The 13,196-nt window shown below is 36.6% G+C and overlaps 1 protein-coding gene across 10 annotated transcripts in view; it reads left to right on the top strand.

Moving 5' to 3' along the window:
* Positions 1-13,196, top strand: part of PTPRM (protein tyrosine phosphatase receptor type M) — a 500,090-nt gene that overhangs the window by 329,984 nt on the left and 156,910 nt on the right. For 6 of the 10 annotated variants that reach the window (XM_074899187.1, XM_074899186.1, XM_074899188.1 and 3 more), the window contains one exon: positions 1,097-1,229. In XM_074899187.1, coding sequence (XP_074755288.1) covers positions 1,097-1,229 — 133 coding nt within the window. Of the gene's footprint in view, positions 1-1,096; positions 1,230-8,256; positions 8,287-13,196 lie in introns of all 10 variants that reach the window. The other 4 variants (XM_074899184.1, XM_074899185.1, XM_074899190.1 and 1 more) reach the window with 1 other exon arrangement.

Genomic DNA, 13,196 nt, shown 5'->3' on the forward strand with positions numbered 1-13,196 from the left:
AACTAGTAAAATATAACTGGTGCTTTAAAAATCCTCTGTGAAACCCAAACAGTGAGATAAGAACGTGGTCTTAAAATTACTACACTTCACTTAGGCTTTACTCTTCCTTCTTCCTTCCCAAAAAAGCTATAGCAGGAAAGTGATCCATAAATCCCTGTGTCCACTTTATGGCATGGTGCCTCAAATGATGAATGCTGTCATGTTTTGATTAAAAAAAAAAAAAGGAAGTCCATAAGAAAAAAAAAAAATAATCAGTTTAGTGAATTGAATGTTGCTTCCTTAACATTTTTTTATCCTGAACTCATTTAGTAGAGGAAATGGATATTTCATCAGACATGGATTTGACGTTCCATCACATTATACAGTAAACAGTACAAACGATGTTATTTTTTTTAAATGGAGAAGCTGGAAGAGCTAAGACAGTAGCTGCTGTAAGGCACTGGTTATCTCATTTAAACAGATATTAAATGTGGGTGCCAGTGGTGTGATCATCAGCTGCTTCCCACTTTGTGAATAAATTGCTTAGAAGGAGTCTTTTTGCCTACCAGATGTGACCTAGATTTAGATTTCCAAAGGCAAAAAAAAAAGTCTATTGTGTAAAAAACAATTGTGGGTAAAATGCATGGTAAATGAGCTTATCTCACTTTTCCAGGTGTTTAAGCTAATATGTTATGGAATTACAGCTTCATTTATGAAAAATAATTGAGGAAAATGTTCCAGCAAATCAAATTTGGATAAAGGCTTAGGATAGTTATTGTGTTGTTAGCAAGTTTCTAAATGGCAGAAAGAAAAGGGAGCCAGCCCAGATAATAAAAATATAAAAATTTGTGCATCTGTGAAGAGGCTCTTATAAGTGTCAGGGCTGGCAGTGGTATCCCACCTGTGTTGTGGTCTTGCAAAATGTCATGGAACGATATGAAGAACTGTATTCCTGTCAATGTATGTGAAAGCAGGATTTTTTAAAAAAACATTCAACATTGATATTTGTTCGCCCTGGATAAGAATAATGACATTGGTAGGTTAAATGTCCAGACATTGAAAGAATAACATCCTTATTCTTTTCCTCTCTCCTCTTTTCCTTTCACTGATTCCATAGGGGCTGCCACTCGAAAACCAGACCCAGAGCCTGAGAAGCAGACCGACCATACTGTTAAAATTGCTGGAGTCATTGCAGGCATCTTGCTGTTCGTCATTATATTTCTGGGGGTCGTACTGGTAATGAAGAAAAGGTGAGCAATGAGTATATCCTTTCTATGTACATATTCATATCACAGCATCTTCTACAGCAACTCTCAGTTTGATACTGGCAAAAGTATCTAGCCGCCTTCCTGCCCTTTGCCACAGAGTTTAGGAAGCACTGCTCCCTCCCACCCCCAAAGCTTTGTTAGGTTTTTATAAAACCACATCTGTTTCATTTTGCAGCATTTTCAATGAATTAATGTTTGTGGCTTTGTTATAGAAGAAAAACAACTTGAGGTTAATGATTCTAGCACTTTATGCATTAGTACTGCATGATGGACTCTTAATAATAGAACAATATCTCTATCCTGAAAGTGTGAGCCTCCACTGTATTCAACAGATCAGCTGAAAGTTAGATGTAGTTTCATTCTTGAATGTAAAAGAAATCCTCAAAGAGGAACTAGAGCTAAGGTAATTTGTGCTAAGAATGGGGTCTGTATTGTTCTGCATAAACTTCATTCCCTGAAAACAAATGAAAATGTTACAATGGTGCTGAACGTTTCCAAATGCTGGTTCAACACACACATGCACTGATATTGTTTTGCTTTGAATATCATTTGAAAACTGCTACAACATTAGAATTGTAAGGCTTTTAAACCTGGTTGCCTTTCTCGACACTGTAAAAGGAAAAATAATAAAGGGAAAAATACCTCAGCTAGGGAGGTGGCCTGGGTAAGAAAAAAATCCACGTGATGATAGAAGCTAAGTCTGGATTGCGAGAAATTCATTAGCCAATAGAATTAAGGTTTTAGGTTATATCCTGAGAGATGTGAGATTTGCAGCTTTAGAGATGGGGTTGGGAATGTGTGAGAGCTGTGTAAAGGGGCTGAGTCACAAATTCTTCTTCCATGTCTGCCATAGTCTTCTTACTATCCCATAACCCCTCACCTCCTTGCCATTCACCCTTTATTATCCCCTTTTCTTCCTTTGAGAGCAGTCTTGGCCTGATTTTGCTCATCCCAGCTCTATGTGATTTAATTGTGCATTAACTAATTTGGCAGATCTGAGATAGTCCAAACCCCTGAGCTTCCTGAAATTCTTCCAGAATTTGAACAGTGGAGGTGCACAGCTAAGGAGGCAGCTGCCTGACAGTGCCTCAGGGCAGGCAACAGAAGTAGCTGCTTTTCACTCTCCTTGAAGACAGAAGCAGGGCCATGAGTTAGAAGGCCTCTGTGCAGAGAAAGGTGAGTTCTGGCCAGGTCTGAGGGCTAGGTCATGGCAGGAGGTGGGTAGAGCAGTCAAAAACTGACATACAGAAGAGATTGAGATTTAAGTGCCAGGGTAAGTCTGACTGAGACAATGAAATCCACCCAGTAACCAAATGTTATCAGTAAAGTACAGTGTAGCAGAGTTAAAATCTGTTCTGGTTTTGCAGTACTTTTTTCTTCCCACTTCTGATTTCTTGCATCATTCATACATTCAATTTTAACAGTTGAACTCCCAAACTCCTCCCTAGGGCCAGACACAGCACTTGGCATGCAGGAAGGAAGGCTTCTTGCAATGTCTGGCCAATCCTTCTTCACACAATTCCTGACTGGCATTCATCACTCTCTTGCTTCCAGTTCTGAGCCTCTCCTTAAGCGTTTGTGCCAAAGGTAGGATATATTCACCCAAGGGAGACAAGTTCTTCTTAATCTTGAAGGGAGATCAATGCAAAATGAACCAAATAGTTTGCAAGTAAATAAGGTGTTAGGGTCTCTGACTAAATGGATGCTATACCAGCTCTTGCTTCATCCTCTAAGGAAAAGCCCTTTGATATTCTAACTGGTAGGGACAGGAAGGCTGGAATCCTAAGTGTTTGCATGTTAATACGGAAGGATACTTGATTCCTTCTGTCTACCACAGCACAGTAATTATTATTCATAATAATACCGTTGTTAGACAAAAAGTGCATTATTTGAGCTTTGGGGTTTGGAATAAATGTGCTTATGACAGAGATGAAACTATTGAAAGTACAAGTCCAGGAACTCTGTTACCAAATACATAAAATTTCATTGTGTAGTACCAAAAGAATGATGCCAATAACTTAGACATATCCCAGAATGGTGCTGCAGCCTTGAACAAAGCAAACTGAAACGAGTTGAAGTGAATATTAAAAAGTAAGAATGGTTCATCTGTGTAACAGGATGTGACTAGGCTTTAATGAGAGTTTCAGGAGGTAGGTATATTGTGTCCCAGACCTCTAAAGCAGATGCTGTAGCATAGAAGGTCTTGAATACAATTACACTCATGACTTAAGCAAGAGATGAACCAGTTACTCAATAGATTGTTATTGGTGCATTAATTCACTATGCTGCTGAGAGCCCCTATGGTTTCACCTTGGTTCAGTTACTGTGTATACATTATGCATTTGAAGAAAATGTATAAATCATTCTGCAAGCTTAGTATAACTCTAGTGTTTTTGCAGTTTTATGATGCTTTAGATGCTACTTTATGAAACAATCTTATCAAGCTAGCATGTCATTTAACTACTGCACTTGATCATTTCATTTCATTTACTTTATCAAGAGTTTTACTGGAGTAAAGATCTGAGTGAAAAATAAAATAGCACCTTGTAATTCAGTGGCACCTTTCCCCTGAGAACCACTTTTCTATCTGCACTATTATATGCAGACTCTCTGGGCCACAATGCTAGGTTTCACTGCACTGAGTCCACGAGCTCTGAAACTTGCTTGGAGCTGGCTACTGCAATACGCCACTCACAATGCACTATCCCAAGACATATCTCAAGGCATACACTGTCTGTTATTCATTCTTTCATAAAAATGGGTCCTTGTAGACTTGATCTCCAGATCTCACGAGTGGATTAAATTTACTTTGTCTCTGGGTCTTCACAGTGCTTTATTAACTTCACTTCAAACTATTTCTTTCCATTGTTGAGAGATTTGGAAAGCTGTTTTACTGTACGTGATAACCATGACTTTGTCCAACATACTCTTTTAATAGCCACCTCATTTCATCCAGCAACCATTCTTTGCTTGGTTGGTGCCAGGCACTACAGATATTCACAGATCAGCCTCTTTGACTTTTAATTCAGTAGCCAAGTAGACAAGACCAACATTCAAAGCAGAGTTTTCAGTGCAGCACAGACATGCTTTGGATATGCTCACTGTCAAACCAGTAGGTACAGAAGTTCTGCAAGTATCAATAGTCTTTAGGCATCATTAATTTCACTGTATAGTGGTCTTCTGAAGTAGTTATAAACTGGTCACGGAGAGATGAGGTGGCCTAACTATTCAATGTATGGTGTGGAGTCACTAGTGACAATAGGAACAGTCATGGGCACTAAAACATTTCCCGTGTGGACACTCAGTCTTTGACTAAAGTAAACGAGATTTGCACACTTGTCACCTGAGTCAGGGGAAGGCTGTTACTGCTTTCCTGGTTTTCTTGCCACTCACTTGTTCAGAGTTCTTTATCTGTTCTGTTCTATATTTCTTTATCCATTCAACAACATTCCTGCATAGATTAGGAACCTGCAAGCTATTCCTAATACCAATATACTCCTCATATCAATGAGATGATTCTTCTCTATGAAGTCAGAATGATGCCGGTAGGCTTTGGTCTCCTCAGCTGTGCTCTGAATCTCTCATGTAAGAGTTAACACAAAGTCAGTGGAAACCAATACATGTGTTTCCACAATTTTGCTCCACAATAAAGTGGATTTTTGCATCTGATCCTGAATATTAAATCTCAGGTAAGGCCCTTGATCTCTGCCAGTCTTTGATATACCTGCATAGGACTTTATAAAAAATAAAAAAATAAAAAATGCAGCAAGTAAGTTCACATTTTGGTCAACTTAAAGTAGAGCAATGAAAATGAGAGAACTGTTCCCACAACCTTTTGGAAAAGCAATAGCAATTAAATAAAGACTTGGAAAAAATTAGAACCTCACTGCTTTATTCTTTTCTCTTTTCCTTTTTTTTTTTTTTCTTTTATATTCTATTTCAGCTAAGTTTAAAAAATATGCAGAAGCTGAGAAATGAGATTTATTGGTCCAAGGTTTGCTTAAAAGTACACATCTTTGGGGCAGCTGTTTTTTTTCAGGGATACCATCTTGCTGCTACAGTGGGAGTGCAATAAGGAAGCGGTTATTAAAATTTAATTATATTGGCTTCTGCTTCAGTTGTAGAATGGAGTTTTTCTGATCATTGCATTTCTCCATAAAATGGTTATTTTCTTTTGCCTGTCTTTAGTTTCTGGTTTCAGCTGTCTCTATGCCTGAGCTTTCCAGTAGTTTCTAACATATGTAATTGTGGCATCTCTTTAACTCAGAGACCCTGATTCTTGGCAGTGGATACGGAGGGCTTTTGCAGTTGGTGGAGCTGAGCTGGGAATGTAATGGTCCCATTCCCTGATAGTAAATCAGACTGTTCAGTTATACACCTTTGCCAACAATTTCAAGTAGTTAGGATAGAAATTGGAGATAACGGGGATGAAGGAAAACTTCAGTCATCTCCCAGTGCTACCCCTGAACCTTGTTTTTCCCTCTAGGCCAGTTACAAAAGAGAGGCAGTGAAAGAAATGACTGTGGTTATTCACAGTTCCAGAAGTTTCCCCTCCTTAGCGGGACAGTCCTCCTGCAGTGAGCTGCATTGGTCTTGATAAATTTTTATGGTGGAGCCTTATTCTACAAGTCATATTTATGAAATGTATTTATGTCTTCAGTCCTGAAGGATGTAAAAGTGCTTTACATTATCGCTATACACAGAAACAGTTTATTGAGATAAAATAACCTCTCTAGTGGGAAGTGACTGAAGAACCATGCACAGAAGAAAATTTGGCCAATGTTGGCCAAAGTCTTTGGGTCACTCTCTTTAACAGAAAAAGATTTGCATTCATAGAGAGAAAGTAAGTTCGTATACATTATGAAGTAAAATAGAACGTGTCCATATTTCTTAAAAAAGCTAAATCTTTTCAATTATGAATGGTGCTTTTGCATGTGGCCTGAGGACTTGCAAGTCTAAAACTTTCTGTTTCTGTACCTTTTTATCTATTCTCTTTACCTGTTTTTTTTTCAGTGTCTGTTATTCTTGAGAGTCAAAAAACACAGTACTCTTTTTCAAGGACTTTCATATGGAAAATACTTCAACTGTAACAATATAAAAGTAACTGTAGCTTCAGAATTTTAATCTTTCTCATTTTACACAAATTTTTAATGGGACATTTACGCAAATTAAAGGTCCTGGATTTTCAGCATTTTCTTCATAAATAATTTATCTCTATATCATTTGGCAGAATTCTGCATATAAGTACCATCAGTGCTTCACTGATTAATTGTATTTATTGTTGTTTCTCAAATTATTATACATCTTTTAGAAGTATGAGAACATTTGTACTAATTACATTAAATCTCTGTCATGGCAACATATGGCAAGAAACAGTGTTGGCAGTGTCATGAGATTCTAAATGAAGGTGAGAGAACTTGAGTAATTCTGAAAAGGACAGGGGGAGACATAACTGTGTCTGAACCAAAACACAACCCCTTACTAATAGACAGGTAAATTGATAGGTCTTGATCCTGTGCTCCTTAATGAAGGCAATGGGATAGGTGCTGATGGAAAAAGTGCATAACTGTTTTGCAGCTTTCCCCTTACTCTATTCTTAGATCTCTTTCAAAACTCAACTTTAACAGGTGTGCATTTTTGCAGATGTGCCACGTGATTAAATATTCAGTATCTAGCCTCTTGTGTTTGAACAATACTGTTTGCATCAGAAAAATGGGAATAAAAACTGGGAAATATTTCTAACGGCATCTTCACACAAAGAAGATGAGAGAGAAAATTTGATGAAAGCCTAGTTTTCAAAGGGATGCCTGAAGCATGTAGCTAGAGGCAAGTTAACGTTAGTTATAGTCCTTTGCAAGGCCTGTTTACATGTTTCCTCTGTAGTCAAAGGTCTGTATGCATGTGCTGTAAAAATTACAAATGCCTACATGGTTCCTTTCAGTCTTTTATCTTACCAACATGTGAATGCTACTTGATGCTATGCCCAGAGATGTTTTAACATCTCCAGCCTCTTTTTAATTACAGCCAATATATGGAATTCATTTAGGTTGGAACTTGCCCCTTTTGGAGAGTTGCAGTCCTGCTTGTAGTGGGCTCATAACTGAGGCAGGAAGCGATGTCAAGCTGAAGAGGGTAGTTGGAGGGCTCCTATACTTTGTGCTCATGCAGAGCATGTCTGGGTGGTGGATCTGGCTGTGCAAGAGGTGATGCAGGAAAGACTGGCTAGGTCCCTGTATCTCAAGATGGTGGTGCTTAGGTCTCGAACTTGTTCTTTGTGACATTCACTTGGGCAGATTGGTTCTTACTTTTTCCTCTGCTACATAGGGAAATACTACCAAAATAATTTTAGCCAGCAAGATTAGCGTTTTTATTTGCATGGCAAGAAGTAATTTTTTCTTCAGATTTTAAATGGTTATTAAAAAAACTGAGGTATCAAAAAAAATGTAGCCATTGATTTTTCCCCTCCGGAAACAAGTTCTAGTCCTGTCAATGGCAGAGCTGATTTCTTTAAGTAAAGAAAGGGATATCCAAAGATTCTACAGTACTGTGACAGGAAGAGAAGTTACTTAATGCATGTTGTGGAATTCTTCATTGTTAAGCTTCTAACACCATGTTAAAAGTTCCATATCCTTATTCTGAATGTAGTTGCTGTGCAGTCAGAGGTGTTTTGTCACTTGGGAGTGTTTGTGCGTGTAGTATATGCAGAGATAAATATACATTAAATATATAATCTTACTTAGATAGTATGTGTACTTTAAGGTGGTTTGATTTAATGGTTGGAGATGCATTATATATTGTATTGCATAAAGTTTTATGTGGAATGGCTATGTCATCTGTCTGTTCCAGACACATTGCATGAAATGCCCAGATATGCATTCTTGCTACCTTTCATTTGGTCACCAGTTCTGGTCTCAGTTTCATCTTGATTTTTCATACATTAATATTTGGCTTTTCTTTCCTTCCATTTCATCTTTTCCACCACTGCCTAATCCTTCCACCATCATGGCAGAAGAAGCTATCACTCCTACACTTACTACCTGTAAGTAACTTCTTTGTCATCAGAGACACACTTTCTGCCATGTTGTTCCATGCATAAGTAGTGAATGCTGATATTGAACATTCTTTTATAAAACCAGACTTCATTAAACTTTTACCAAAATAAAAACAACATGGTCAATAATGTAATGAAATATTTAGCTTTATATAAGTTTCTTATGCCTCATACTGTGCATTAAAATCCTTTGAATATCATTATGTAAAGAATTTTCTTAATTGAAAAGTAGTAGATATAAATATCACTACCCTGTCTATGAGAAATTTTCATGCCTAAGTATTTTTAGAATTTGTTTAGTGGTTTCTTTCTCATTTGTTCTGTTGAAAATAGAGCACTGGTTAGACAAGTACAAGCATTTCCATTGCTATGTACATATTACTACTTTTTCATGAATAATGATCATGCATAAACATCATGAGTTACCATTACTGGAGTGAATTTCAAAGGAGAGAGCACTAAAAAATGAGGGCAAGATGAAGCATAACTTTCAGTAAGTAATAACTTTTCATTTTGATACAGTCCTTAGTAATACCATTATATGATTCTTTATTTACCCAGAGCCTTTGTTTTGTTCCCTGCTGTCAGCAGGTGATGAATGAGAAGGGTTCTTCTGTGAATTTAGCAAATCCCTTTCTGAGGCTATTCACCTTTTCTCACCTTCCAGGTACAAGGAGCATATGATGTTTTTTTATTGGGGGTCCTGCCTAGTCATGGAATGAGATGCATTTAACTTGTTTGATCTTGTTGGCCAGCAGCAAAAATCAGCTGTCCAGTAGCTATCTGTCTTCTTTAAAGCTCAGGTTTAAAAGTCATGGGAAACTAGAAGATATTTTTATACAGTTACAGAAGATGGGGTGTTACTTGCTTGAGACAGACTGGAGTGCTATTTTTCAGGTACATATAGTAGTAGCATGCTCTTGAAAGGAACACATTTCAGTAATGATTTTATTTTAAAACAATTTTAAGTTTCTTATTGCTTTTAGTTGCTCTTCAATCTTTTTAAATAAATATTTTTTCAATTAATATTTTGAAAAAACAATTGAACAATTCATTTATAAAATTTGTGCAAAAATTAGTAAATGTTTTCTAATTTGAAAAACTTGGTAAGCAGAACCATGCTTCAAATTAATTAAAGTAACTAAAATTTAAACCTCTTATTTAAAAATCCCTAAGACTTCTAAATATATTGAAACTGCTCATTTACTTGGTGATTCAGATGTCATATTACATTATTTGACAAGATATAGTGCAATTTTTTTAAACTGTTCTTTAAGGCACTGTATTAATGTGAAGGTCAGAGAAAATTATCTCTTCCACAGATATAGTGTTTCAAAACTTGTTTCTGTTCCCAAGATGAAAAGACCATATTTTCCATGAAGTAGGCCTTCAAAAAAGAATTCAGTGTGGGACCATTTAAATGTTGTTTTTAAAATGTCAGAAGAGTATAATATAGGAAGTCATATAGTATGTTGTTGCCATAATAAGTAAATATATTTAATATTTTAATATGATTCATGTCTCAAGGCTAAGTCAAAAAACAAAATCGAAACAAATGAAACACTGTTTCATTATTCAAAGAAATTGGATTATATCTTTTTTTCTCTTTTTCACTGACAATGGAAAATATATGAATTGAAATGTTTCTGTAAGTTCTACAAGCAGGTTTTGTCCCCAGTTTTGCAATCATAGAGCCTGTTAATACTGGATGGAGTAGGACTTCTTTTGATGATCTGGAATACTCTAAAGAGAGGCTTCAAGAGAAGATCTGCCTTTTTGTTAATGTAATACAAATTTAGTAACTTTGTAGTTTGGGTATCTTAACTCTTTCAAAATAAACTGTGGGATTTTGACCTTGTATTGCTTTTCTTCCTGTCTGGCAAAAGAAGGGAAGTAAAAGCCTTGAAAAGAGCAGACAAGATTGGCCCCCAATGGGAGGAAATATTTTGGACCAAATTCTCCACCTGTTTATGCACCACATAATTTCACTGAAATTGATGGAAATCTTAGAAAAATGCAGAATTCATTACAGTTTTATTTTTAGCTGAGGAAGTTGTTATGGATTATAAAATGTTCTATATTTTGAGAAACATAATTTGAAGTACTCTGCCATTGCTAATTTACCACTTCTATACTGAGTATCATATTCAAATTTGCTGATTAGTCATTGTAAATGCAAGCTGTAACATCCAAGCAAGCATCTATGCACTGAAATAGTTACTATTGTCTTGTGTGCTGCTTTCCTTATGTGCTGTGGGCTCCTTTTCCCTAGTAGACTGCAATCTCTGCCACTTCTAGATCCATCGTAAATTAAAATTAAAAAAGAAAAAATTGGCAGATGCCTAGAGCTGCTGATGAATCATCAGAGGTGGACCTACAGCTGTGCGTATTTGGCAGAGTTATTTCGATTTTATCTTGTGTTTACTAGTTATCCAGTCAAGAGATGTTACAGAAAAGAAGTTGAGTACTGCTATTGAGAATTATACTTCTTTTTAATGGGCTTAAGTGCCTCTGTCAGCGCCTTTCCTCCCACTCCTGCTTTCCTTCAGAACAGGTGTATTTTTTACCTTTCACCTCAGTCAGGCAGCAGGTTTGTTTTTTGGGTTTTTTTTGTGTGGCCGTAGTTAGTCCTGTATGAGTTCTTTTGTTCTTAAGATTAGAGAAAATTTAATAGTGCTCATTAACTCTGCAGCAGGTCTTTTGACTTTGAAGTTGATTCCAGGTGGGAAAAAAGAATAATGGAGATGGTGTTATTAGTGACACTTGTAATGGCTGGTGTTCTCGGCATGGTAGCCGGCACTGGCACGACTACTTTCTCCTGACATATTTTCTGATAAGCAAAACCCCTGCGACATTAGCTAGAGAAGGAAAAGTACATTAGTAGTTCGTTGTGTAATTATGGTTAAATGAACTAGACAAGCCTGTTCGGAGGATGACCAGTGCCAGTGTGCTGACTGATGGCCATTAACTTTTATATTTGAGATTTTAATTTTGATAAAGATTCTGCCTTTGGAGATCATTAATCATTAGTCAGGAGCTAACATAGCTCGAGTCATGCAAATTCAAGCATCTGACAAACAAAATGAGTGCTTGGACCATCTGAGTTTACTGGAGACACTGGCGCCTGATAGTTTGAGGAATTCAGTTTACCCCAAGTTCTGGGTCAGATAGTTAGATTGTAGCTGTTACAAGTTGCTTTCAAGAAAAGTCTTCATTACATTGCTATGAATATGATGTACATCCAGGTGAAATACGAAGTTATGAAGGTAGCTTTTATTGTTGTCCCTTAGTTTGAACTTTATATCAAAATGCTGTGTTATTATTATTGAAATTGTGTTTATGCAACAACAGTGCTGCACAGTCCTTTAACTTTTGAAACGCGAAGTAGGAAAATAGGATGCAATTATTGCCCTGTATTCTTATAAAATAGTAATCATGGTGAGATTCTAATAGTATGAAATGTGATATTGTCTGTCCTCGCACTGATCATCTAGTTAGATGACTTAGGACAGAAGTGCATCACAGGTACCTCCTCAGTATGGAAATCTCAATCCAAAAGCCTAATACAGTGTTGAAACAGTACTAAAATGGGCTGTATAGGACTAGAGGTCCTATTGCCTGATACTCTGTATATGACTCAAAGAGAACAAAATTCCACCCTCAAGAAAATTAATTCTACAAACATTGAGCTTTTTCATATAAATGTGAATAAAAACATATTCTTCTTTTCATGAGAATCTGATAGTTTGAGGCCCAGTTGAAATACAATTTTCTTGTGTGCCTGACGAGCTCAGGAGCCTGGGAGTCTGTTCTCAGTTTAGTTACCTCTAGGTCTCTTGCTTCACTAGCAGATTTTTGGTGCTGGCTTCTGGAACTCTGTACAGAGATTTAATTTGTGGCTCGTTTCCCCAATCTTGTTGTGATTGACCTAGTGCTTATGGCAGAAATCACAAGATTAGCAGATTTGCAAGATGACCCTCATAATCAGAGTCATCACATTTCAAAAAAATCAGTGGTTACAGAACTCTTAGCAGTGATTTCTGGATAATTCCAGGAAATATGCAGTCATCACGTGTAAAACTTCTGTAGTGATTTGAAAATAGTGAGAGAGGTTAGAAACATCTCTGTATTCTCAACTGCAGCTGCCCCTGGAACTAAAGTTCATGAGTTTACATCTTGCAGATGGAGGAGAGCTCTGAACAGAAAAATATGAATGTGTTTGAACTGTTTGATGTGCTTGATCTGTTAGACTATGCCTGTGATCTCTTCTGAATCTTTAAATATGCACAGTTACGTAGACTTGTATCATAGAATCATATAACCCAGAATAAACATGGATTTCTGTAATTGTCTTGTAAGCTAGACTTAAATGATTTGGGGATGTCCCATGAGTTTTGTTGCATCTGGCAAAGTCTAAAATGCCAACATATTGAAATCTTTGGATAATATGCAGTGCCCAAAATAGCAAGGAGGGTGTTTTACTAAATTACCATCGCTGAAAAACACATTTGTGGGCTATGTGCCATATGCTTTGAGTACAGAGGTATGATATCTAGCTTTCATGCAGAGATACTAAGCAATCTCAGAATTAGGATTTTATTTTTAATTAAAATACACCACATCATTTTTTAAAATCTATCTAAAGTAATTATTTTTTCTACTTATATGTATCTCCTGATTCTTTTGGATCTGTTTATATTGCTTTATAGCCATTTCTCTATAGAAAAAAATGTAAATAGTCCTTAATACTCAGACCACCAGTAAGTAAATCCATTTTTTAAAATTTATTTTATTAGCTCTTTCTGAAGTATTCCCCCAGGGCAGTTATCTGACTATATGAAATAGCTTTCTTGAGGTGCAACAGAGAACAGATCATTCATGTGGAGAAATAGCTCTGC

This window comes from Athene noctua, chromosome 2, assembly GCF_965140245.1.
Source record: "Athene noctua chromosome 2, bAthNoc1.hap1.1, whole genome shotgun sequence".
Lineage (NCBI taxonomy): Eukaryota > Metazoa > Chordata > Aves > Strigiformes > Strigidae > Athene > Athene noctua.